Source organism: Carassius gibelio, chromosome A8 (assembly GCF_023724105.1).
Source record: "Carassius gibelio isolate Cgi1373 ecotype wild population from Czech Republic chromosome A8, carGib1.2-hapl.c, whole genome shotgun sequence".
Lineage (NCBI taxonomy): Eukaryota > Metazoa > Chordata > Actinopteri > Cypriniformes > Cyprinidae > Carassius > Carassius gibelio.
The window spans coordinates 5226593-5250780 of record NC_068378.1 but is presented as its reverse complement, the minus strand read 5'-3'; the positions used below and the strand labels follow the sequence as shown (position 1 = coordinate 5250780).

Here is a 24188-nt window from a genome sequence, read left to right as displayed (position 1 = left end):
GTCCATCTTTATTCAAAAAAATTATTTTATGTGTTTTACTTTATATTTGTAATATATATATATATATATTTATAAATGAATTTTACACAGCTTTTCTGAAGTATAATAAAGAAAAGTGAAAGTGAAAGTGAAGTGTCATTCAGCCAAGTATGGTGACCCATACTCAGAATTTGTGCTCTGCATTTAACCCATCCGAAGTGCACACACACAGAAGTGAACACACACACACTGTGAGCACACACCCAGAGCAGTGGGCAGCCATTTATGCTGCGGCGCCCGGGGAGCAGTTGGGGGTTCGATGCCTTGCTCAAGGGCACCTAAGTCGTGGTATTGAAGCTGGAGAGAGAACTGTTCATGCACTACCGCCACCCACAATTCCGTCTGGCCCGAGACTAGAACTCACAACCCTTCAATTGGGAGTCCAACCCTCTAACCATTAGGCCACGACTTCCCCAGGCCACCACTTCCCCTGGTGCACGACAGTGCACCATTTCACTGGGGCACCATTTCCCATACTTTTACCCCAAATTATATTTTTATGAAAAAAAAAAAAAAAAAAAAAAAACTTCAGTGCATTTTTCAATTTATCATTCGGACCAGGGACTTTGACCGACCAAAAGTCATTAAATATTATAAAAAAGAAAATGATTTACAAAAAAAAGTAAAAAAATAAAATAAATAAAATATATATAAATATAAATATATGCCCTCTAGAAGCTTGCATTCTGCAAGTGAACGTCGCTTGATTGTACCATCCCACTTTTCTAATCTTTTTGTATTCTATTTTCTTTTCATTTGTGTGTGTGTGTATGTATATATATATATATATATATATATATATATATATATATATATATATATATATATATATATATATATATATATATACACACACACACACACACACACACACACAAACACATGTATGTATGTATGTATGTATGTATGTATTATTATTATTATTTTTTATTCCATATAGCGTCAAAGCACAGAACTACATATCCCAGAATGCAAGTCGAAGTGTGACGTCATTCACTGGCGTCCGCTGCGACAGCGCTGAATATCTACAACAGCACGGACTGCCAATCAAAAGGTATTGCATGTATTTATCACCTGAAGTTATTTTTGTCACTAAATATATATGTAATTTATTGTAAACTGGAATAAAGTATACATTTAGTAGTAATTATATATTTTAGCGGTTAGATAGCTTAGTAAAAATCGCTCCAGCTAATGTCATCTATCTGGTTACAGTTTGTCACATCGTTGATGGTTCTGTATTTAAATTATCTGACCAATTCAAAAATATCGAATATAATTAATACCGCGCTCACCTGATATTCTCCGACGATTTGCCTTCGACAGTAACTTGAGTAAAGCGAGGACTCAGTAATCTATTTGTTTGATCATGAGTCAAACGTCCTGATCAGTTGAGTTAAACTAGCAGAAATAACGTTAAACTGGACTGTGTTTGATTTGGACATACTGGTCTGCGTTTAAAAACTAGCGAGCTGCCTGTCTAGACTTTAATATGCTTTATATGCACATATGTCGACTCCAAACTGTGACGTCCCGTCTGTGACCCGTGTGTTTGTGTCCACAGCGGTCTCCATGGTGATGAGGTCATCAGTGGAGGAGGAGGAGGAGGGAGGATGGGGGCTTGGGGTCCCAGAGAAGATGAGAAACAACGCCAGCTGGGTGGACGTCACCCAGGACTTCAGAGGAGCCTGTAGAGGTGCGTGTCACACCAGTCAGGGCTCCAAACTTATTATTATTTGCAACAATAAATATCAATTTGCTAGTGGAGTTTTTGCTGAGGTCGCCAGAGAGAGAGAGAGAGGTGAGGGAGACTTGAAGAGAAAGTGTAAAGGTAAAGCTGTCAGCTGTGTGGATATTGGCAATATCGTTAACAATTCTAATTTATAATCATTAATAATACAGCTTCCTCTTAACAAGAGCAGGGGCCTGTACCATGATGGTAGCTGAACAAATTCAGAGTTACAGGATTAGTTTTGAGTTGACAATCTGGCTTTGTTGGTACCATGATGCTGTTCATCAACTTTCTTTGTCAACTCAGGCTTTGATCCTGAGTTTGTGGAGCGCGTGCACATGAATGTGTGACATCACTGGCAAACAGCCAATCACGAGCCTTGCAACACAAAGCAAGTTAGATTTACTTCTCGCGAGAGACTCAGCGAGATTCAAAACTAAAGGTGAAAGGTTTTGCTAAAGGTTAAGAGATTGAAGAATATGACAAATTTAAACATCAAATGAAATGAAAGAGGACAAATAAAATAAATAATCTTGCTTTATCAGTGCAGTCACAAGTGAAGCTTGTTAACTTAGTTTATACATTTGAAAATATATAGTGATAGAGCCTTGAACATGTAAGGTCAGATTTTTTATTTTTAAATCGTGCAATCTTTTGATACTACTACAGCTTATTTATATTACATAATCTGTATACATTAATAATAATATGGGTCATATAATAATTATAAAAATCATATAATAATTATAAAAATCATAAAATTCTCATTATGCTATTACGAAAAGTTATTATCATTAAAGTCAGATATTTTTTTATTTTATTTTTTTATTTAAACTGGGGGAGTGACTTTGTGTCAGACATGTGTCACTTCACAAGTGTTGGGGTAGTTACTCAAATAAATGTAATTAGTTACTAGTTACTTCTGTAAATTGTAATGAGATTACTTTACTAGTTACTGCATTTGAAAAGTAACTTCACTACTTATTACTTTACTTTACTTTTTTAAATTTTTTAGGGAATTTTTTCCAAATTCCGTTTTAATTTTTCTGGATTCCATTTTTTTTGGTTTTATTTTTTTCTCAACTCCTTTTTAATGGTTAAATTTAATTGTATTAATCAAAAAGCATGTCTAATTAATTTGAATATTAACACGCATACATTTTCACAGCAATTTATTAAAAGTAAAAAAAAAAAAACATGTTTAAGGCCCTATGAAATGTTTTATTTGTTATTCACATTATGTTTGATTTTTTTTAGCATGTGTAATTATTTAAATGCATAAAAACCTTTATTCAATTTTTCTTAAAATAGCCGTATGCAATGTTTTTCCCCCTCAGAAATTCTGATGCTCGTGGTCCGTGATATTGGTACAGATTATGCCTAAAGAATAATGTATACTTCAAGTTGAAAAAGACATTTAGTTCCCACTTTAAGCGAAATTTAGTTCCCAGGTCATCTACCAGATGGATTAAAATGCTCATAAAGTCAAGAAAAGAAGATACAAACACATGAGAGTATGATTGAAATGTTAAAATGTAAAACATAATATTCTATGGCACCTAAAAAGAAATTTGAAGTTTATTTCTTCCAGGAGCTTATGGCTCCTTACTCGATGTTTTAGTTTGGAGTCCTGTCAGGGGTTTATTATGACGCGGCCGTGAGTTATTACTGGCATCAGAGAGCACATGATCTCAGAATAGACATTTTCCACAAAGCCCTGAGAAACACAGGGAGAAAAATAAAATGTCTCATTAACATTCAAACCAGATCGTTCCAAAACAAGCATAAAATCCACGTTTCCTATAACGAGCAGTTATTTATGACGTGATTCCTAAAACCGGACGTAAGCTTTGTCACATTACAGCCCATGCGTTTGATCATTGATTTACTGCGTCTTGCATTTTCAACGCTCTGGTGAAATGTTGATCTCTGAAAGTGCACTGCAGGAATATCTTCTCCCGATGGCCTCGGTTTTGCCATTTATGGTCACTAAGAGATCTAGAAGTAACTTCCTTTCCCATACGAGCTCGACAGCCTCATGAATCAGCTCCAGCACTGTGCCATAAGACCGTTCTGATCAGTCATGTTTAATCAGGTTCACGTGTAGATACATCTGTCCTGTGTGATCTTACAGAGGATGCCGTGCACTGAATGAATGTGTTTCTTTGTTGCAGAACTCAAACTTGGCGAGTTGCTACATGACAAACTGTAAGCGTGTTTTACCGATTTGATAGTCTTTTACACACAATTCAACGATTGGTGCATGAGTTGAGCGGACGTGATGCTCGTGTCCCTGTAGGTTCGGCCTGTTCGAGGCCATGTCTGCCATTGAGATGATGGATCCCAAGATGGATGCTGGGATGATCGGAAATCAAGTCAACCGTAAAGTCCTCAACTTTGAACAGGCCGTGAAGGTAACAAATGGTAATAATGAACCTGAATATATACTGTACTGTACATGACTGTTTCTCATTCCCTCTGTCTCTTTCATCTTTCTGAAGGATGAGGCCATACGGGTGAAGGATCTGAGTATTCCTGAGCTGATCGGGATCATGGACACATGTTTCTGCTGTCTCGTCAGTATGATGTTAACATCACTCATTTAAGTGATAAAAAAATGTGCCTGTAATGGTAATAAATAATAGTAATAACAATATACAATAGAGTAAAATAACAAGCATCCAATAATCACTCCGTACTATTTAATAGTTTTGTGGGAAGTTGGGGTATTTTTTATTTGCAGTTTCTATCACTTAAAGAAAAAGAAAACAAGGTAATTGCGCGCCCATGTCTTGCAGTTCTGACTTTATAACGCGCAGGTGAGAGAAATAAAACTGATTTCTTGCATTTGCGAGATATAAACTCACAGTTACAAGAAAAATATTCAAATTGTGAGTGAAAAAGTTGCAATTACCTTGTTTTATTTCTTATTTAGTAGCGGAAATGGGCTTCCATATTAGGACGCGTTAAATTGATTATAAGTGACAGTAAAGACATTTATATTTATAAAATATTAGAAATGCTGTTCTTTCGAACTTCCTAGTTGTCCTTTTGTATAAAAATTTTGTGTAAAAACATGTCGTTCCAAACCCGTAAGACCTCTGTTCATCTTCGTGACACAGTTTAAGATATTTTAGATTTAGTCCGAGAGCTCTCAGTCCCTCCATTGAAGCTGTGTGTACGGTCTACTGTCCATGTCCAGAAAGGTAAGAAAAACATAATTAAAGTAGTCCATGTGACATCAGAGGGTCAGTTAGAATATTTTGAAGCATCGAAAATACATTTTGGTCCAAAAATAGCAAAAACTACGACTTTATTCAGCAATATCTTCTCTTCTGTGTCTATTGTGAGAGAGAGTTCAAATCAAAGCAGTTCGCGAATGAATCACTCGATGTAACCGGATCTTTTTGAACCAGTTCTCCAAATCGAACTGAATCATTCGCGTCACCAATACGCATTAATCCACAAATGACGTAAGCTGTTAACTTTTTTAATGTGGCTGACACTCCCTCTGAGTTCAAACAAACCAATATCCCGGAGTAATTCATGTACTCAAACAGTACACTGACTGAACTGCTGTGAAGAGAGAACTGAAGATGAACACCGAGCCGAGCCAGATAACGAACAAAACATTGACTCATCCACGAGTCAAGAACCGGTTGCATGGGTTTTCGGATCACCAGTAGTTCCTTTGGACAGTTCGATTCAATAAACCGGTTGAAGACACCGGTTCACCGGTTCTTTTGCGCTCGACGAACGAAGCAGTGTCTGGTTGAGTGTCCAGAGTTTGCTGAGTGTATTGAACATCCGTGTGTATGCTGTATTGAACACGGTCTCACTGTTGTCTCAGATCACGTGGCTGGAGGGGCATTCTCTGGCTCAGACTGTGTTTACGTGTCTGTACGTTCATAATCCGGATCTGATTCAAGACCCTGCTCTCAAAGCCTTCGCTCTGGGCGTCCTCAAGATCTGCGACATCGCCCGCGAGAAGGTCAACAAAGCCGCTGTGTTTGAGGAGGCAAGACACAGTTTTTTGACCCAGTTGTGTTGTTTTATGACGTTAGTATGTACGTACATGTGTGTTTAATCTTCAGTGGTAAATGTTGCTGTTGGTTTCTTCTGTGAATGTGGATTTTTTTCTGTTTTTCAATCACAGGAAGATTTTCAGGCCATGACTTACGGCTTTAAAATGGCAAACAACGTAACCGATCTGAGAGTGACAGGTGAGTGTAAAGACTGGTCTTTATTGTGCTTTATAATTCAGAAAATTAAGGCTATTGTTATTTTTATTTTTATATTTTGTTCTTAAGTTGCTTTTTATCACCAGTTCTCAATACTGTCATTGAGAAAACGTTTAAATTGATTAAAAAGTGACCGTTAAGACATTTGTAACGTCACAAAATCTAAAAATGTAAAATTAGTAAATTATGACTGGGATATATTTTTGTAAGATTTCAATTTCATTTTAGTTATTTCACCATTTCAATTGTAACGTAGGAATGCTAAAAGACGTTGAGGATGAACTTCAGAGGAAAGTGAAGGTACGGTGACTCCCTCTCAAGACTTTTCATGTTTCTCCTCAGATATTCTGGTGTTAAATATGCATCTCTTTCTTTTCCTAACAGAGTACACGCAGTCGACAGGGAGAACAACGAGATCCTGAGGTTGAGTTAGATGTAAGATGCCCAGTGCTAGATTCAGATAAAGAGATGGTTTGGGTTGTTGTGGACTTTCTCTCTCCTTTGCCCTCAGCATCAGCAGTGCTTGGCTCTGTTCAGTCGTGTGAAATTCACTCGCCTTCTGCTCAGTGCTCTCATCTCCTTCACTAAAAAAGAGGTGTGACATTATTAAATTCACCCAAGCATATTGCCTTGCCGAATGATTGATCCGTTTATTTCCTGACCTTTGATTGGTTGATTCGCCCTTTCAGACGAGTGCTGTCAGTGAAGCACAGAAGCTGATGACTCAGGCTGCTGACTTACTGCCAGCGATTCACTCCACCGTACAGTACGGCATACAGTCCCACAACGACACAACCAAAGGAGGTAACAGTCTGCACACGCCAAACACTCCTAATCAATATCACACTCGCAGGAAACAGCATACTTTTAAACTTTCGTTCGGCTAGAATCTATTATAATCATCTTTTTTTTTTATGCAATTTTCATATTTTATTTTTGAACTTAAGCTTAATATTTAAAATTCCATTTTAATATAATAGTTTTAATTTTAAGCTTAATTACATTCAAATAAAAAATTGTATATACTTTTTTCTATAATTAATTTTGTATTTATTTTTTTTATATTTGTATTTATAATTTAATTAATTAAATTTTTAATATAATTTTAGTTTTAATATAACCCCATATTATTCATTTTATTTCTAAATTATTTAAACATTTTTAATTTAATTTAATTTATTTTGTCAGATACATTTATTTTTATTTAATTTAATATTTTTCATTTATTTTGAATTTAATTAATGTAATTTTAATACAATACATTTTTTGTTTCAATTAAACACATTTTAATATTTTTAATTAAATTTTTCATTTAAATTAATTACTTTCATATTTCATAAAATTTTTAATTCATTTTGTCAGAGAAATTGCTTTTCGGCCATATGTAATTCCACAAATGTTCCCACCGTGGTTTTTGCAGATCACCCAATCATGATGGGTTTCGAGCCACTGGTTAACCAGCGCCTGCTCCCGCCCACTTTCCCTCGATATGCCAAGATCATCAAGAGAGAAGAGATGGTCAACTACTTCAGCAAACTCATTGAGCGCATTAAAACGGTCTGTGAGGTCATCAATGTAATCAACCTGCACTGCATCTTGGTAAGTTACAATCAGTATAAATACATGCTTTCCCTGGTTGATAACTCTAACTAACACTGCTGCATGTGTTTCAGGATTTCTTCTGTGAATTCAGCGAACAGTCTCCATGTGTGCTGTCCAGGTCTCTGCTGCAGGTGACATTATAAATCTCCTCTCTTCTCAACAAATAACGCATTCAGCACAACTCCATCACAAATAAAACAGGTGTTGGGTACATTGTCACACACAGAGACCGATTGATCAGGAAATGTACGATATGATGGTTGATCTTGGCATGTAGGTGGTCTTCACGCTCACCTGAATGCTGTCTGTCTGTCTGTCTGATGCAGACCACGTTTCTGATTGACAATAAGAAGGTGTTTGGGACTCATCTGATGCAGGACATGATTAAAGATGCGCTGCGTTATTTCGTCAGTCCTCCGGTCCTCTCTCCAAAGTGAGTTATTATTTGTAGAAATTGGATTATATATTTATTCATTATTAATAAATTGCATATCTTATTAAAGAGGAAGTGAACTGTATTTGTTGTTTAATTTAATTTGATTTTATAACGTTCCTTAAAGTGTACTTGTAATATTGATATAACCTAATTGTAGCTTCTCCTCTTAAAGGGGCGTGTCTGCTTTAAGACTTAGTATACGCCCACTGGTGTGATTGGGTTACACTTTTGCATATTAAATAAGCATTAGATGTGTAACTCTTTTGAAAGCCACAGCTGCCAAGATTAATGGTGCTTTTATTCCAGTGGTTCATTTAATTTTTTCTCCTGCCTGTCCTTATCGACTTACTAAATTATCAAGTCATGAGCCCTCTGAGATCACACTTTATTCATACCTTGTTTTAACACTGTTTTGTTCAATCACAGATGCAGTTTGATTAATAACCACCAGGCTAAAGATTACATTGACTCGTTTGTAACACACTGCACACGGGTTTGTGATTCATTTTGTTGAACGTTATGATGAAATACTGTTTTTGGTTTAATGTGATGAAATAAGAGTTTTGATATGTGTCTCAGCCGTTCTGCAGCCTAATCCAGTTTCACGGGCACAACCGAGCACGCCAGAGAGACAAACTGGGTCACATACTGGAGGAGTTCGCCACCCTTCAGGATGAGGTGTGTAGATAGATAGTTTTTATTTAGTCTAATTTATCTCAGTTCATCAGTGTTTGTTACTACAAAGAAGGGATAGTTCACATCCATCCATTAAAAGTCCACTCAAGTCTTCCCAAGAGACACGTTCACAAAACATTTCTGTCACATTATGTTTAAATGTGTTGCAATTGTTTTTTCATGTTGTCTTATGTCGCTAATATGTTGTTCATCTTGTAAGCTGCCGTCTCACAACCCATATACAGATGTATGTCCTCATAATAGGTAGCCAGTGCAGATACTGTACAATTGGGGTAATATAATCATATTTTCTTGACCTGGTAAGGACTCTAGCTGCTGCATTTTGGACTACCTGTCGCTTGTTTATTGACGAAGCAGGGCAACCACCTAGAAGTGCATTACAATAGTCCAGTCTAGAGGTCATGAATGCATGAACTGAATCAGAAACAGATAACATGTTTCGTAGCTTGGCAATGTTTCTAAGATGGAAGGATTTAGTTTTTGTAACATTGGAAATATGATTTTCAAAAGACAAATTGCTGTCTAATAAAACACCCAGATTTTTGACTGTAGAGGAAGTAACAGTACATCCGTCTAGTTGTAAACTGTAGTCTACTAGATTCTGTGTACTGTTTTTTGGTCCAATAATTAATATCTCTGTCTTATCCGAATTTAATAGGAGAAAGTTATTGATCATCCAATCTGTTACATTTTTAACGCACTCTGTTAGCTTAGATCAGTGGTTTCAACCTGTGGGCCGCCGGTGGTATTGTAGGTGGGCCGCCAATTACTATTAAAATAAATAATAATATTGTTAATATACATAAAAATGTCATAACATCATTTCATATATATAATTAAATAACAAAAAATAAATATTAAACTGTAACTTTACTTCCACTGTTCGAGCTCGCTGATTGCTTTAAGAATAAACCACTAATTTATATTTTTGTTGCATATGCTACAGCACAACAAATTCAAACATGCATAAATGGATATCAACATGTTCCTTCCTGACTGCTTGCTCCGCTGACTGTCTACCCGCTGCTGAGCTCTGCCTGGATCTGGTTTTCCCGTTTAGTTATTAACTGTTCATTGCCAGTTCATTCTAGGGCTGTGCGATTAATAGAAATAGTCATAAAATCACGATTTGAGCGTGCACGATTTCTAAATCGCTTTATAACATGATTTTCCGGGGCCCTGACCTCCCGCAGTATGCTATCCGATCCAATCAGAAGGCAGCGCGTCTAGCGCGAGAACAGAACAGACTGGGGATATGCCTAACTCCAGGTTCACACACTGTCTGTGATGCGCCTTTTTTCAGAGCCCAAGTTAATGGATCAGAGCGTTCACACTGAATGCTGTAAAAGGCTAGAAATAAAAACGTGCCAAAATAATTAATATCTAGCACATGAGCATACAGAGAGAGTTGTGAGTGCACAGGAGTTTTTTTGCCATAAGTCTAGAAATTTTGTTGCACCTTTACTATAGTGATTATTTTGACTTGTGTCTGTTCTAGAGACATTACAACTTTTTGATAAAGCTCTAATTGGTTTTCTTTAGGAAATATGTTTCAAATTCTTCCTGAATGCATTTATGACTGTAAAGCATATCTGTGTGTGTCAAAATTGCTAAATCGAAATAGCAAAATTGATCAAAGAAATCGAGATAGATTTTTTTTTTTTTTTTTTTTTTTCATATCGCACAGCCCCAGTTCATTCAATAAATAAAGTTAACAATTTAGCTTCTGAATACCAAGTTATTAACCCAACAATAGCAGGGTCAGTTAGTTTTTTTGCAATGGGCCGCGCAAACATATGTGTTTGGTTGTGTGGGCCACGAGTTGAAAAATGTTGGGAACCACTGGCTTAGATATTTTCTTTCATCTTCATTTTAAGTTTCATCTGTTCTCTTTGAGATATATAGTTGAGTATCATCAGCATAACAGTGGAAGCTAATTCTGTATTTTCTAATAATATTACCAAGGGACAACATGTATATTAAAAATAGAAGGGGACCTAGGATGGATCCTTGTGGCACTCCATATTTTACTGATGATAAATGAGATGACATCCCATTTAAATAAACAAAATGGTAGCATTCGGACAGGTAGGATCTAAACCATCTTAGAGCCTGCCCTTGAATACCTGTATAGTTTTGTAATCGATCTATGAGTATGTCATGATCTATGGTGTCGAACGCAGTGCTAAGATCAAGTAAAACTTGCAATGAGATGCAGCCTTGATCTGACGCGAGAAGCAGGTCATTTGTAATTTTAACAAGTGCAGTTTCTGTGCTATGGTGGGGCCTGAAACCTGACTGAAATTCTTCATACAGATCATTTTTATGCAGGAAGGAGCTCAAATGAGCAGACACAACTTTTTATAAAATTTAGACATAAATGGAAGATTTGAAATAGGCCTATAATTTGCCAGTGCACTAGGATCTATATGTGGCTTCTTAATAAGAGGCTTAATAACCATTAGCTTAAATGGTTTTGGGGAAGTTACCTAAAGATAACGACGAGTTAATGATATTGAGAAGCGGTTCTTCGGCTACAGGTAACAGCTCTTTCAGTAATTTAGTGGGTACAGGATCTAATAAACATGTTGTTGGTTTAGATACAATGATAAGTTTATTTAGCTCTTCCTGTCCTATGGTTGTAAAGCACTGCAGTTTATCTTTGTGTGCGATGGATGAAACTGAAGTATTAGACGCTGTAGAATCTACATTCGCTATTGTATTTCTAATGCAACACAAAGGAAACAAGTCACAACACTATGAAATTAGCGCAACACAAAGGAAACAAATCACAACATAATGAAATTAGCGCAACACAAAGGAAACAAGTCACAACAGTATGAAATTAGCACAACACAAAGGAAACAAATCACAACACAAAGTAAACAAGTCACAACAGTATGAAATTAGGTGATCTATTACTTTAAACTTTGGGCATGTAAATAGCCGCATTTCCACTCTCGGGCCAGTGCGAGGCAGGGCTTAAAGCGGGCCGGGGGGGGCTCATAGAATAGCGCAGGGTTTCCACAGTCAGGGCCTGAAGCTCTGCTGCGCATCACTAAAACACGTCCTTTACACGCCTCTCAGAACAACGTCATGCAACCTCATCATTTCAGCAACAAAGAGAAGTTATCAGAAAAACAAGAAATAAGTCACTGGAACTAGCGCAAACACAAAACGAACGTGATGAAAGAGGCCGTTTGTTTGCATGCTTTGTTAAATATTCAAATTCAAAAGCATCGACGTTACTATAGAATACGTTATACATTGATCATAATGAATTAATTTATCAGGACTCAAAATTATTCACACAGAAATAAATGTATTTATATGTTATTTATTTTTAACGCTTATGAAAATAGCCTGCTTATTCACTCTAGTCTGTTTCTGTTTATTTGTAGCCACAGTAGCCTGTACGTCACATTTAGAATGAATGATAATATCTCTACTTTTTTAAAAGCTCCCGAACAAAACCATTATTATATTTCTATGGTAGGCTACGTGGAGCTAAACTCTCGAGACAAGACTTATGACAGATATTATAAGTTACAAAAAAATTACATGATTGTGATGGAGAATAAGAAGCTGACGTCTGATTTCTCCAAGCATTTACCATGTTTACTATGGTAACATAATGTTTAGCGTGCATAGTCTTTTACATCGCTTATAAATATTTATGCCTTGTTTAGTGATTATAATCCACATGTGATCAAGTTATTTCAAACACTCGCTGCTGACTAAGAGTGAGTTTTGAGCTCAAATTATTTAAAAAAATCTTTAATTCTGGTGTTAAAGCTGTTATCTTTCTGAAATGATCCGCAGCACTGAGTTCTCCAGACATGGAGAAACCCTGCCTTTGTTCATAACCCCTCCTCTAGCCCAAACTGCCCCGCTTTGGCCCAAGGTTTTCCTCAGGCCAAAAAACCCTGGCCGTTGGCCTCGAAGAAGCCCTGGCGAGGCACGATCAAGCCCTGGAAGTGACAGTGGAAACGCGACTGGCCCTGGCACGCATTAGCACGCCCGGTTTAAGCTCGATAGTGGAAACATGGCTAATGATCAGTCTATTGTCATGTCGTCAGTAGTAAAGCATCATTGAACATGTTGGTTGTTGTTTAGGCTGAGAAGGTGGACGCTGCTCTCCACGGTTTGCTGATGAAGCTGGAGCCTCAGAGGCAGCATTTAGCCTGTCTGGGCACCTGGATCCTCTATCACAACCTGCGCATCATGATCCAGTACCTGCTCAGCGGCTTTGAGCTGGAGCTCTACAGCATGCACGAGTATTATTACATATACTGGTAAGACAACTAAACACTCATGCTTTAATGCCGTAGACAGAACAGAATGCATAGGCACAATATAACATGCATCAGATATTTATTGCTCAGCATTTGATTTAATTGTTTCCATCTATCTTAAAATTTAGATCATAATCTAACACTGAGGGGATCGTGACCAATTTTTCAAAACCTGAAATTTTTTTTTAAAACCATTTTAATGCTATATACAGATCAGCACAAGACATCTGCAGTATATTTGATATTGGTATTTTATTTATCGTAGGGCTGCACAATTAATCGAATTTTTGTCACTATTACAATTACAGATGCCACAATTACATAATCGTTCAAAGCGGCAGCTAATCATTCAAAGTCCATTCATGTTATTTTCCATGCTTAAGATGTGTTTTTTTTTCTTTCTGCAGGTTATCTTAATGTTTTTTTTCCCCATTGTTTTAGTATAACATTATAATACCATTCATATTTGTACATTTTTTATTTAAAGAAAAAAAACTATCCAATGTATAGTTGACATTTGAGGCATAATACAATAGAGAAGCAATAAAAGGTTTTCAGCTTGTTTATTTTCAACTAAAAATATAGAATGCAGTCGCTTCAAACAATGATCATTCAGTTTGAAATGTCGTAGCCATAATTTATAATCGCAATTACAATTTCAAGGGAATAATCGACAATTATGATTTTTGTCATAATTGTGCAGCAATAATTTATCAGTATCAAACGGTATTTCACCTGTTTTAAGTTTTAGATCATAATCTACAACTAGTTTGAAGAGATGACCAATTATGCAACAGCTAAACAAACCATAATGCAAAGGAAACAAAATAAACTCGTGATACACAAGATATCGGCAATATATTGAATATATATATATTCAATATATTGCCGATATCTTGTGTATCACGAGTTTATTGGATATCTATTGGAAGAATGGATATCTATTGGAAGAAATTTGACATTTAATTATTTCCACCTATTTTAGGATCATAGCTTAGATTGCGATCTAGCACTAATTTAAGGAGATAGCGACAAATCGTCAAAGACTTAAGCATATTAATAGCAAGTTTTGACTATGCTCCGAATGAAAATAATGATAATTAACAATAATGATAATTAAAATAATGAATAAGTTCGAGGTGATTTGCATATAGTCTTAAAGGGACAGTAGCAAAACAGTTTAATTCAGCGAGTCAGGTCAACATGTCTTTGTCTCCGTGTATGTGCAGGTATCTGTCTGAGTTCCTGTACGCATGGCTCATGTCTACGCTGAGTCGAGCGGACAGCTCTCAGATGGCAGAGGAGAGAATCCTGGAGGAGCAGCTGAAAGTACGAAGCAGCAAGAAGAGCAAGAAGAAGAAGAAAGGTTTTCACAGTCATTCAAGAATCTCAGTTCTGTCTGTAGGATTGTGATGTTTCAGTCTGATTCACTGTGTTTCCATTGTCTCGTTCAGCTCGTCCTCTGAGTAAAGAGATCACCATGAGCCAAGCTTACCAAAACATGTGTGCCGGCATGTACAAGGTACCACCTACTGACACACACACACACACGCACACATACACACACACACATAGACAGAGCTGTTGACATTTGCGAAATTTTGTAATGTGATGTTTCAGGATAACAGAGATTCAGATGGAAATATTAGAAATAAATCATGATCGTCAGGATTTGACTGGTGGTACAGTGATTATAGGAAAAATCTAGTTTAAACATGCCAAAAGATGACTTTGAAAATGGTATGTAACCGTCAAGCAACAATAACATAATTTCTTAATTAAAGCTTAAAAACAACTTAATTTATGACTTTTAATTTATTTTTTTATAAATATTTATTATTCAATCATAAATATCATAAATTTTTTGGGGAGTTGCACCACAGGACATTTTACAACCTGAACTAACCTTGTCTTGTAATAAAAAATATCAGATTATTTGATAATTAAAAGAAGCACAGATTGACACAGATTCATAAGGCTCTTCTCTCTATGATATAATTCATATTTTGTTTTGTTTCTTGGTTGCACCACATGACTTTAATTTGGTCGACAAAAGTTCTTCAAATTAATAGATCATATATGGGGTATATTTTTGAATAAATGAATAGATCCGGACCAATGAGTGCCATGTCTTTGACTGTGGAACTGACTCTTCTGTCTTTCTTCTGCAGACTATGATAGCATTGGATATGGACAGAAAGGTGCGCAAACCTCAGTTTGAGCTGGACAGCGAGCAGGTTCGCTACGAGCATCGATTCGCACCTTTCAACAGCGTCGTCACACCGCCGCCAGTGCATTATATCCAGTTTAAGGTACTATTGCTTTGAGATGATGTTTACCGTTTACCACAATTATTCTGTGCAAAGATCAGAGTGAACCGAGTGTGTTGGTATGTCTGGATGTAGGAGATGTCAGATCTGAAGAAGTACAATCCTCCTCCGCGCTCAGCTGATCTCTATATGGCCGCCAGTAAACATTTCCAGCAGGCCAAACTCATACTTGAAAACATCACCAGCCCCGATGCAGAGGTACAAACTGTCTTTACACTGCTAATTAGGGATGGGCGAATCGATCCTGAAGTATCGATATATCGATACTGATGCGTGTATCGAAATTATCGATACTCAAATAAAAAATAACGATACTAAGGTGTTTTTATTTACCAGTGATTTTGTTTATTAAAGAAAAAACAACGCCTACAATATGCCTTGAATTGGACGAATAACCTATGTTAGCAAATAATTTTCCTGCTCCTCTGAAAACACGCAAATGTTGCAAGGCAGAATCAATCAATTACAGAGAGCGTTTACTCACTTCTGAAGGTGTATTTAAATAGAGCTGCATTGCCTATAATAAGAAAGTATTTATGTTTTTGGAAAAGGCAGCCCAGAACAATGCAGAAAAAACATAGGCTATATGTTTGAGTTATTTCACAATAAACCTATTGAAACTGTACCCTAGTTTGTGCAGTACATTTATTTAAATTTGAATGTTAAAAGATCATATTGCTCATTTTCTATTCTGTATTGTTAATATAAATCATACACTCTCCGAATAAAAAAGGTTACATTTTATGCATGCAACAACAGCCTATTACTGGCAGTCCCTTATGACAATGAACCATGGTAAAGTGAAAATAGTTTAACTATAGTATTGTAGATTTGAACGTATTTTAACCATGTGTAAACAAAAATATTACCTAAAAGTTGCAATTAAGGCGTATTGCATGTTAAAATACGTTTCAAATATAAAGTTAATTAGGTATTATTACCCAATGTACTCATAATAATTAAATACATGTCATAATCTAAAAGCTCAGTTTAGAAGTATCGATATCGATTGATATCGATTGATATCGACAATACTTGCCATTTAAAAGTATCGTATCGAAAACAAAATATTTGGTATCGCACATCCCTACTGCTACTATCTATGTATACCAAGTTAACAATCTAATTAAAATAGTAAAAATAGTAATAATGAAATATTATTGCAATTTAAAATAATTATTTTCTATGATAATATATTATAAACTGTAGTTTATTCCTGTGACGTGCTGCATGTCAGCAAATATATCAGATTATTCTTAACTAAAGATTATTAAGATCACACATTATTAATTCTGTATTGTGAAAAGAAGCGACTGATTTGCTGTTTGTTGCTGTAGGTGAACCGCATCCTAAAAGTGGCCAAACCCAATATTGTTGTAATGAAGCTGCTGGCTGGAGGACACAAGAAGGAGACCAAGGTATGAATGCATTTTCTGGGTTCAGTACAACAGTAAATTCAAACTCTGTGTGTAAAAAAATATAATTTTGTGTTTACAGTAATTCACTAGAAGTCTGTTAGGAAAGAGTCTGTGCCAGAATAAATGTTACAATAAACATTTATTTGAAAATGATATGCCATTGCATGTATATCATAATCAGAAGATCATCTGCTCAGAGTCATTGTACAACTGCTGACAAGACAATTTAGAGTTTTAAAACTCAAAAAGAAATGAAGAAGGTGCGAAAGGTGATCGAACAAAAAGTTTCTGCTTTGAAAATCATATATACTGGTAAAAAAATATATAGCCTGGATGCACTGTAAGTTACTTTGCATAAAAGCATCTGCTAAATCCATAACTTTAAGTGTTTTGCCCCATAGACTTATGTATTGCAAAATGAAGATGAGTTAAAATGATGTCACAGATGCTGTTTATAGAGCTTAACTTAAATTCCTTCCAGAAAAGAGTTTGCGTATTGATGCAGTGAGATATTGTGAAATTCATTGAATCCTTGCCTATTTTCTGTGTAGGCTCTTCCTGAATTTGACTTCTCTGCGCACAAATACTTCCCCATCGTCAAGATCATTTGAGACGGACCACGTTTCCAGGATGAGCTCATCTCAATGAAATGAACTGTCGTCACAGTCGCCAAATAAGTTAACAGCCATAAGTGTAACTGTACAGTTAAACACACAGACTCACTCACAGTGGTTCAGTTTGAACAGTTTACGAATCATGTTCTTCTGTTTGGTTAGTAGTATTATATTAAATGAAAAAAGCCCTTTCTGGTATGTTTTGTTTCCATTAGATGTTCAAATGAACCCTTACTTTGCTCACCAGGTCCGTGCTTGACAAGACGCATGGAACCCAGAGATAAACGCTACTCGGGAACCACAAACTCAGCCTGCACAGTGTAAATAAATAAATGAAATCATCTGGTGTCTCATACCATTCAAGCAGCCCTATTATCTAAAGAACAGCCATTGTTCATAAGAAACATCATAGTAACCTCTGTATAAACCTCGGGACTCTCCATAGGCGTAATGGTTTCTATACTGTACAAACTGTATTTTATATCGCCCTACACTTAAATCAACCACTCACAGGAAACCCTGTATATTTTTAGATAAAAAAAGTATCTTGAATTACAGGGACACAGGTAGTGTCCATATTAGTCTCGCGTAGCCAGATCTTCAGACTGACGGCTGAAGATCTGGAAACTATGGCAGCTTTCATTGGCCAAGGCCCGCCCATGAGGATATTTGACTGACATGTCCAACAACCAATCACAGTTTGTTTCATTCATAGTCACGTTTCGGGGCGTATTTAAATATTTGACATACTTTTGAAACTCCAGTGTTGATCCTGATAAGTGCTGGTCGTAACGGTTGTAAACACTACGCTGTCTTCTTTAGTGAAGGGGTTTGGTGCCTCAGCATTTCTGTTTCCAGGCAGATCGTTAAAGAACGCGACACACACGTCTCCCAGAAATCCTGTAGAATTCAGCCAATCCGACGACACTCCTGAAGTGTTTCCACTTTTGTGTCCCGTATGCATCAGACGTTTAGCCTAAGGCTGAGACTATGTCCTCATAAACCACCTTCATATTGTAATACCTATGTCACCCATGTAATTATACAAATCTGCGTCCTCATAAACCACCCAAACCAGTACACACACACACACTTTTACATTTTTAATCATTCTGTATGATTTATAAGCTTGTTTCCTCATTGAGACCTATATGTTCCTATAAAAAAGTTGTATAAAGTTGCAGATTAAAATTAGCCTGATTGACTAAATCTGGCACATTTACATAGTAGACTGTGTATTGTCCCTTTAATAAAATTTTGGTAAGACTTAGACATTAAGTCCCCAGAACATAGTTAATAACACACACAGCCTCTGAATATGTATTTGATTTTTCTATGATTGAATTGTTAATGCATACGATTTGACTATAATGGGTGTCAACTGTCCACACTACCACCTATATTTCACAAAATCCTATCTTATCCTTTTAACATTCGTGTTTGAAACAAAAAATAATAATAATATGCGCATTAATAATAGACAAATATCACAAATATCATTTTTTAAACAATTTGCGTAGCACGTGTAAATGTGACTTTTAACCTTTTATCATAACACCATACAACTAAACATGAATCAAATGCTTTTTGCTGTGTGCAGATGCAGAACGAGCTCAGAAACACACATTTGAATGCATTAACATCTGCAAGACATATCTTTAGCATTTGCTCATCTGCAATGCGTCTATCAGATGTCCAATATATGTTTAGAAGATGTCTGTAAGATGTTTAGGATTTAAAATGCATGTAAAACTGACATCTTAAAAAGCTCTATCAGATGTTTGTACACAGCAGATGCTTTCCAGATAAAGCAATCTTTAATAGACATCTTGCAGACGCTCATGTGTTATCTGGGTATGACAGTATCAGCTTGGTTCCTCATTTTAATAACAGTCAAAATGAATAAAGGGAAATGTTTGCTTAATTTTATATATATATATATATATATATATATATATATATATATATATATATATATATATATATATATATAAAACATGGTCAAATGAGAACTGAACAAAACATATCAAAGCATATTTGGTTGAAAATATAATTTGTTGTAGACTCACATTCTTGCGGTTTTGTATTATTGTGTTTATGCAACTGGCAAAAGTATTGTGCATTATCAGGAAGCATCAGACATGTTTTAATGGAGCAGGTTATTTAAAGGTTAGACAAAATATAAAAGTAAATCTATAAAAAATAAAAGGTATGTTATGTTGTCTGTATGTATTTTATATTTTGTAGCATATTTAATAGATCGGGCTTTTTCTATAGAGAAGAGCTCATACACAAGGAGGCAAAAACACAAGAGTTAGAGGCTCAAACGAAACAAAACTGTGCAAATGTTTGGAGCAGATGTTATTTATATGGCAAAAGAGAAAAACGATATTTATTCAGATTATCAGCATTACATTAACAGTACAGACTACTTAGCCTACATAAAACGCATAAATATCGGGTGTCACACTAGCCTATATCTGCCAGTAATTGATGCATCATTTTCTAAAATAAAGAGAATCAGTATATATAATCAAGCTGCCTCAGTCCAGCAAGTGTTCATCTTAAAAAAATACTAACAACGTAAAAGTTATTCTTATGTTTAGCCTAAACAATGTGTGCATTATCAATTAGAGGGAGATTTTTCATTAACGTTTTGATGATGTTGGTACTTTGGAGTCCTTTTAAATTTATGTAGCCTATGAAATAAGTAAATACAAATGAAAATCGTTAAATAGTTGCATACTGAACATTGTCCTTCAGAGCTCCGCATGTAAATGCATATTTTTAAACATCATGAAAACATAAGTTGCCGACTCCCGAGCAGGAAATGTTTCATTAATGTTTCCACCAAAAAAAAAGAAAAAGGAAAAAAAGATGCAGTTGACATCACTCGGCCGCGACACGCGGACTCGCATCCTGCTGCCACGTCTGAACGGACTCCGTTGGCAGGTAACCAGATGACTGACAGCCGTATCAGCCAATCAGCGTGGTCTAGATCAAGGCGCGGGTGTTTTCTCACCCAATGACACACGTTGTGGGCGTGTTTTAAGTGACAGCTCTTCGGAACGAGGAACTAAACCGCTGTTGGCAGCTCTACTGGAGACATGTGTGGTGAGTATGGTCATCAAAACTGCGCTTTTATTTCACATTTACACCGATTACATACGTGCCGTTTGTTTAAATTACACGTGGCATAGAATAAAGGCGCGTGGACTGAAACAGCGAGAGAGAAAATCTACTAGCCTTTAGCATCAGACTGTGTCCTAAAGCCACAGGAGTGTGTCGATTGACCACACAGACAGCTATTTGGGCGTCAAATTGAATCTGTGACCGCTGTTATGATGATAAAAACGTGTTCTAGATAGTTATGACCTTAGTTCAACGGTTGTTGTTAGTTTTATTGTTTATTCAAATTATTATGCATCGCTCGAAATCGTGATGCTCTTTAACTAAAGCGCACTGTGTAAGTTAATCGTGTTTTACGAGATAAATATTGGTCACCATAGTGTTTAATTATTAAACCTCAAACATCGCATTATCTGAAGATTGTCAGACAGCTTTTTCCAGTGGAACAGGTCAGAGAGCTGTATTTACAAAAAAATGACCACACCTCGAATTCAGGTTTGGTTTGGTGGTAATGTCACAGACTTGACTGTCAACACAACAGCTTGAGTTTCAGGTGAAGACTTTGTGCTTTTAAAAACTCAGATGAGCTCAGATGTCCATTGAGAGAGAATGCCCCGCTGGAAGCTCTTTTCCCATAGTTTTTATTTTCCTGATAAGCTGCGTGACCTCTTCTTAAGATAAACAAGACAGACAACCTTGATGAAAGACAGGGCTTGTTCTTTTCAGCCTATAGACTAGAGTTTTGGATTAGATTAGTTCTAACAGGATCAGAAATAGAAACAGACTTTCCTTGCTCTTTTTGGGGGGAAAGAAACGTTCAGTGTATCATACACTAAAGGTGATGCATACTGTGTGGATGCTTTAAATGCAGAAGTAATAAAGGCACAGCAACAACATCCTATTTAATTCTGTGAGTCCGAGAAAGAGAGGAAAACTGTGCACTTGGATGGGTTTAATGCAGAGCTCAGATTCTGAGGATGGCATTTATAATGTAAAACAAAATCTATTTCAAATAAATACTATTCTTTTGACCTTTCTCTTTCTTTAAAGATTCTCAAACAAAATCGCAGTTTCTAGAAAGATGTTACAAAATGAGAAATGTTTCTCAAGCATCGAATTAGAGATGTTCCGATACCCTTTTTCTCTTCCCGATACCGATTCCGATACCTGGGCTCAGGGTATCGGCCGATACCGAGTACTGATCCGATACCTGGGTGTATATCTGTATATACAGCTGTATATACTACTAGCCCTGTGTAAATTGCTAGAATTTTTTTATGGTGTGCTTCAGACAGATCCCTCAATAAAACATGAACAAATACATGGTGAACTACTGTATTTATTACAGTATTTTTATTATCTAACATGAATTTGACAGTATTATTTATTTTCTTATGCAAAAAAGAACTTCAAATGCAGCCAAAAATCTAACACCGCAAACTAAAAAAGGTATTTAAGTTTTACAATATAACTGTATAAAAAAACTGCAACAAATAAGTCTAGGAATATAAAAAAAGATCTATTAATCAGATAATCTCTAACAAGTAAAAAACAAGTAAAAAAACAAGCAACCATCTAGGCATAATTATTATTATTATAGAGATGTATTATTATTACTGTAGGCTACAACAGTAGCTTTATATATTGTCAATTTACTCATGTAAACCAAACATTTATTTTAATGGGCTGCCATGAAGATCTTTGAGTGTCTGTGTTTATGATATGACAGTATTCTCAAATGAAACGGTAAATTCTCATGAAGTGACGGTTTATGCGTTCGTGTCCTCATGACACACAGCAGAGACTACAAAACAGCGAGCTCTCGCGCATCTGTGCCAGTCACCCACAGAGATGTAGATTTTGCGGGAGTAATATTTAAATAGTATTTTGCAGTTTAATATTCACAGACACTAGTATATATTCGGCTACTGTCTGGAGCCCTGCGTTTTGACTTACACGGAAGCGACTGAACGCAGTTGCCGGTACTGAATATACTCGAGAGTCTGTAACTACCGGTACTACAGAGACATACTGCTAACCACTGATCTATAATATAGTAGCGGCTTCACTGTCTTTTGGCAGTTTAGAATGTGATGAGTGATCCAGTCATATATAGATAAGGGCTGCTAACGCGTTTTCATTTCTTCTTCGCTGCTCTAAACAGGGGTTGCTTGTGGCAACACAGCACAACTTCCTGTGTTTTCAATGCATTTTGAGCAGCGAAGAAGAACCGTGCAGCGGTTAGGCAAAGCTTGCGGTCATAACTAGGTCTTTTTTAAGAAAATGGTATCGGATCGGTATATGGGTTCATGTACTCGCCGATGCCGATGCCAGAATTTGTTGTGGTATCGGAGATATTTCCGATACTAGTATCGGAATCGGAACAACTCTACATCGAATCATCATCATCATATCAGGATGATTTGTGAAAGATCATGTGACATTGAAGACTGGAGTAATGATGTTGAAAATACAGCAAAAAGTTTTAAATTGTAGTAATATTTCACAATATTACGGTTTATATTTCACAATATATTACTGTAATTGCTGTCAAGTTCGGTCTTGGTGAGCATGAGACTTAATTCTTTCAAAAATAAATAAAACCACTCCCAAACTGCTGAAAGGTAGTGTACATGTACGGTTAAAGGACGTCTTTTTTGGTGGATTGAGGCTCAGGATTTTTTTTTTTGGTTGGGTGATGAAGCTATATTCAGAATCCATCTTTTCCTCATTTTAAAGAGTCATCTGCCTAATAAAGCAGAGCCTTGTTTGACTACACACACACACACACACACACACACACACACACACACACACGACTATCCAGTGCCCGCAGCCAGTCCACTGAATGGCAGCTCTGTGACGTTTCTGTCCTTTCATAATGCTGTACTTGGAGTGCATTTACCCCTCTAAACATACAGACATTTAAACCAGTCTTTGTCTTTATTTAGACTTTCCTTATCTCACCGTTCACACAGTTTTTGCTGAGCTGATCTCCCCATCATTGATTTGGTTCTGACTGCTCTGCGTGTTTATCCACACAGATGGATGTTTCTTTCCTGTGGCTCAGTGGTAGAGCATTGTGTCAGTAGCGCAGAAGGTTGTGGGTTCAATTCCCAGGGAACACGCATACATTCTGATTAATAAATAAATGTGTATCCTGAATGCATTGTAACTTGCTTTGGATAAAAGTGTCTAGTGCTAAATGCGTAAATGTACTTATGTCAAACCGGTTGTGTCTGCTTTAGCAGGCCACTTGCTTATCAGGACTGACATCACTCTTTGCATTTGTTGGCTATTTATCTAGCTGCTAACTTTCGCTTTCTTTTCTGTTTGTTTGCTGTGCTGTTTTTAGAGATGCTGCAGTTTAAAATTGTATTGTAATTAATTGTATTAAAACCCCTATTTTAATTTTCTGACAAAAAACACACTATTCCTCATTTTGCCCAATGTCCTTAAAACGAACGTTCGAACTGAATGCTATGAAAACTTACTGTGCTTCATTTATTAGATCACCTGTCATAAGACAAAACACAAATATTTTAGGAATCTGTCCTAAAACTGTATTTTAAAAATGTTATTGTAATTTTTGGACAAATAACAAACCGAAGCAACTAAATCGTATTTATTCACATAATAGCAAACACGGCTTCTCA

General features: G+C 36.3%; 3 protein-coding genes across 6 annotated transcripts in view; 2 read left to right on the top strand and 1 right to left on the bottom strand.

Annotated features, from left to right (window-relative positions):
* Positions 1 to 1502, bottom strand: part of agtpbp1 (ATP/GTP binding carboxypeptidase 1) — a 38826-nt gene extending 37324 nt beyond the window's left edge. Inside the window, exon 1 of one of the 2 annotated variants that reach the window (XM_052603590.1) lies at positions 1335 to 1502. The gene's annotated coding sequence lies outside the window, so the exon portion shown is untranslated. The remainder of the gene's footprint in view (positions 1 to 1334) is intronic. The other variant, XM_052603589.1, reaches the window with a different exon arrangement.
* LOC128018219 (N-alpha-acetyltransferase 35, NatC auxiliary subunit) lies at positions 1044 to 18632 on the top strand. Of its 2 annotated transcripts, XR_008184783.1 has the most exons (24): positions 1044 to 1093; positions 1604 to 1735; positions 3946 to 3979; positions 4071 to 4185; positions 4273 to 4347; positions 5622 to 5789; positions 5928 to 5994; positions 6269 to 6312; positions 6397 to 6447; positions 6524 to 6607; positions 6702 to 6816; positions 7433 to 7611; positions 7686 to 7745; positions 7941 to 8047; positions 8477 to 8543; positions 8630 to 8728; positions 12863 to 13041; positions 14271 to 14407; positions 14496 to 14563; positions 15213 to 15353; positions 15447 to 15569; positions 16709 to 16789; positions 17341 to 17560; positions 17651 to 18632. XR_008184783.1 is itself a non-coding variant. In XM_052603592.1 (23 exons), the coding sequence occupies exons 2-23, from the start codon at positions 1612 to 1614 to the stop codon at positions 17398 to 17400; spliced, it is 2178 nt and encodes a 725-aa protein (XP_052459552.1). In that variant the 5' UTR covers positions 1044 to 1093; positions 1604 to 1611; the 3' UTR covers positions 17401 to 18632. The 2 variants fall into 2 exon arrangements, 1 of the variants encoding a protein (XP_052459552.1); XM_052603592.1 differs by having other exon boundaries at positions 17341 to 18632.
* A 1754-nt stretch (positions 18633 to 20386) lies between these two features.
* Positions 20387 to 24188, top strand: part of LOC128018190 (glutamine--fructose-6-phosphate aminotransferase [isomerizing] 1) — a 368579-nt gene continuing 364777 nt past the window's right edge. For both annotated transcript variants that reach the window (XR_008184770.1, XM_052603550.1), the window contains exon 1: positions 20387 to 20517. Coding sequence is in view for 1 of the 2 variants with exons in the window: in XM_052603550.1 (XP_052459510.1) it covers positions 20511 to 20517 (7 nt within the window). In the remaining variant the exon portion in view is untranslated. The remainder of the gene's footprint in view (positions 20518 to 24188) is intronic.

Excerpts from the sequence above, each read along its gene's own strand:
- LOC128018219 (XM_052603592.1), top strand. The coding sequence starts at position 1,612 with ATGGTGATGAGGTCATCAGTGGAGGAGGAGGAGGAGGGAGGATGGGGG. Across the intron at positions 3,980-4,070 it reads GAGTTGCTACATGACAAACT|GTTCGGCCTGTTCGAGGCCA; the intron begins GTAAGCGTGTTT and ends GTGTCCCTGTAG. Across the intron at positions 5,995-6,268 it reads AACCGATCTGAGAGTGACAG|GAATGCTAAAAGACGTTGAG; the intron begins GTGAGTGTAAAG and ends ATTGTAACGTAG.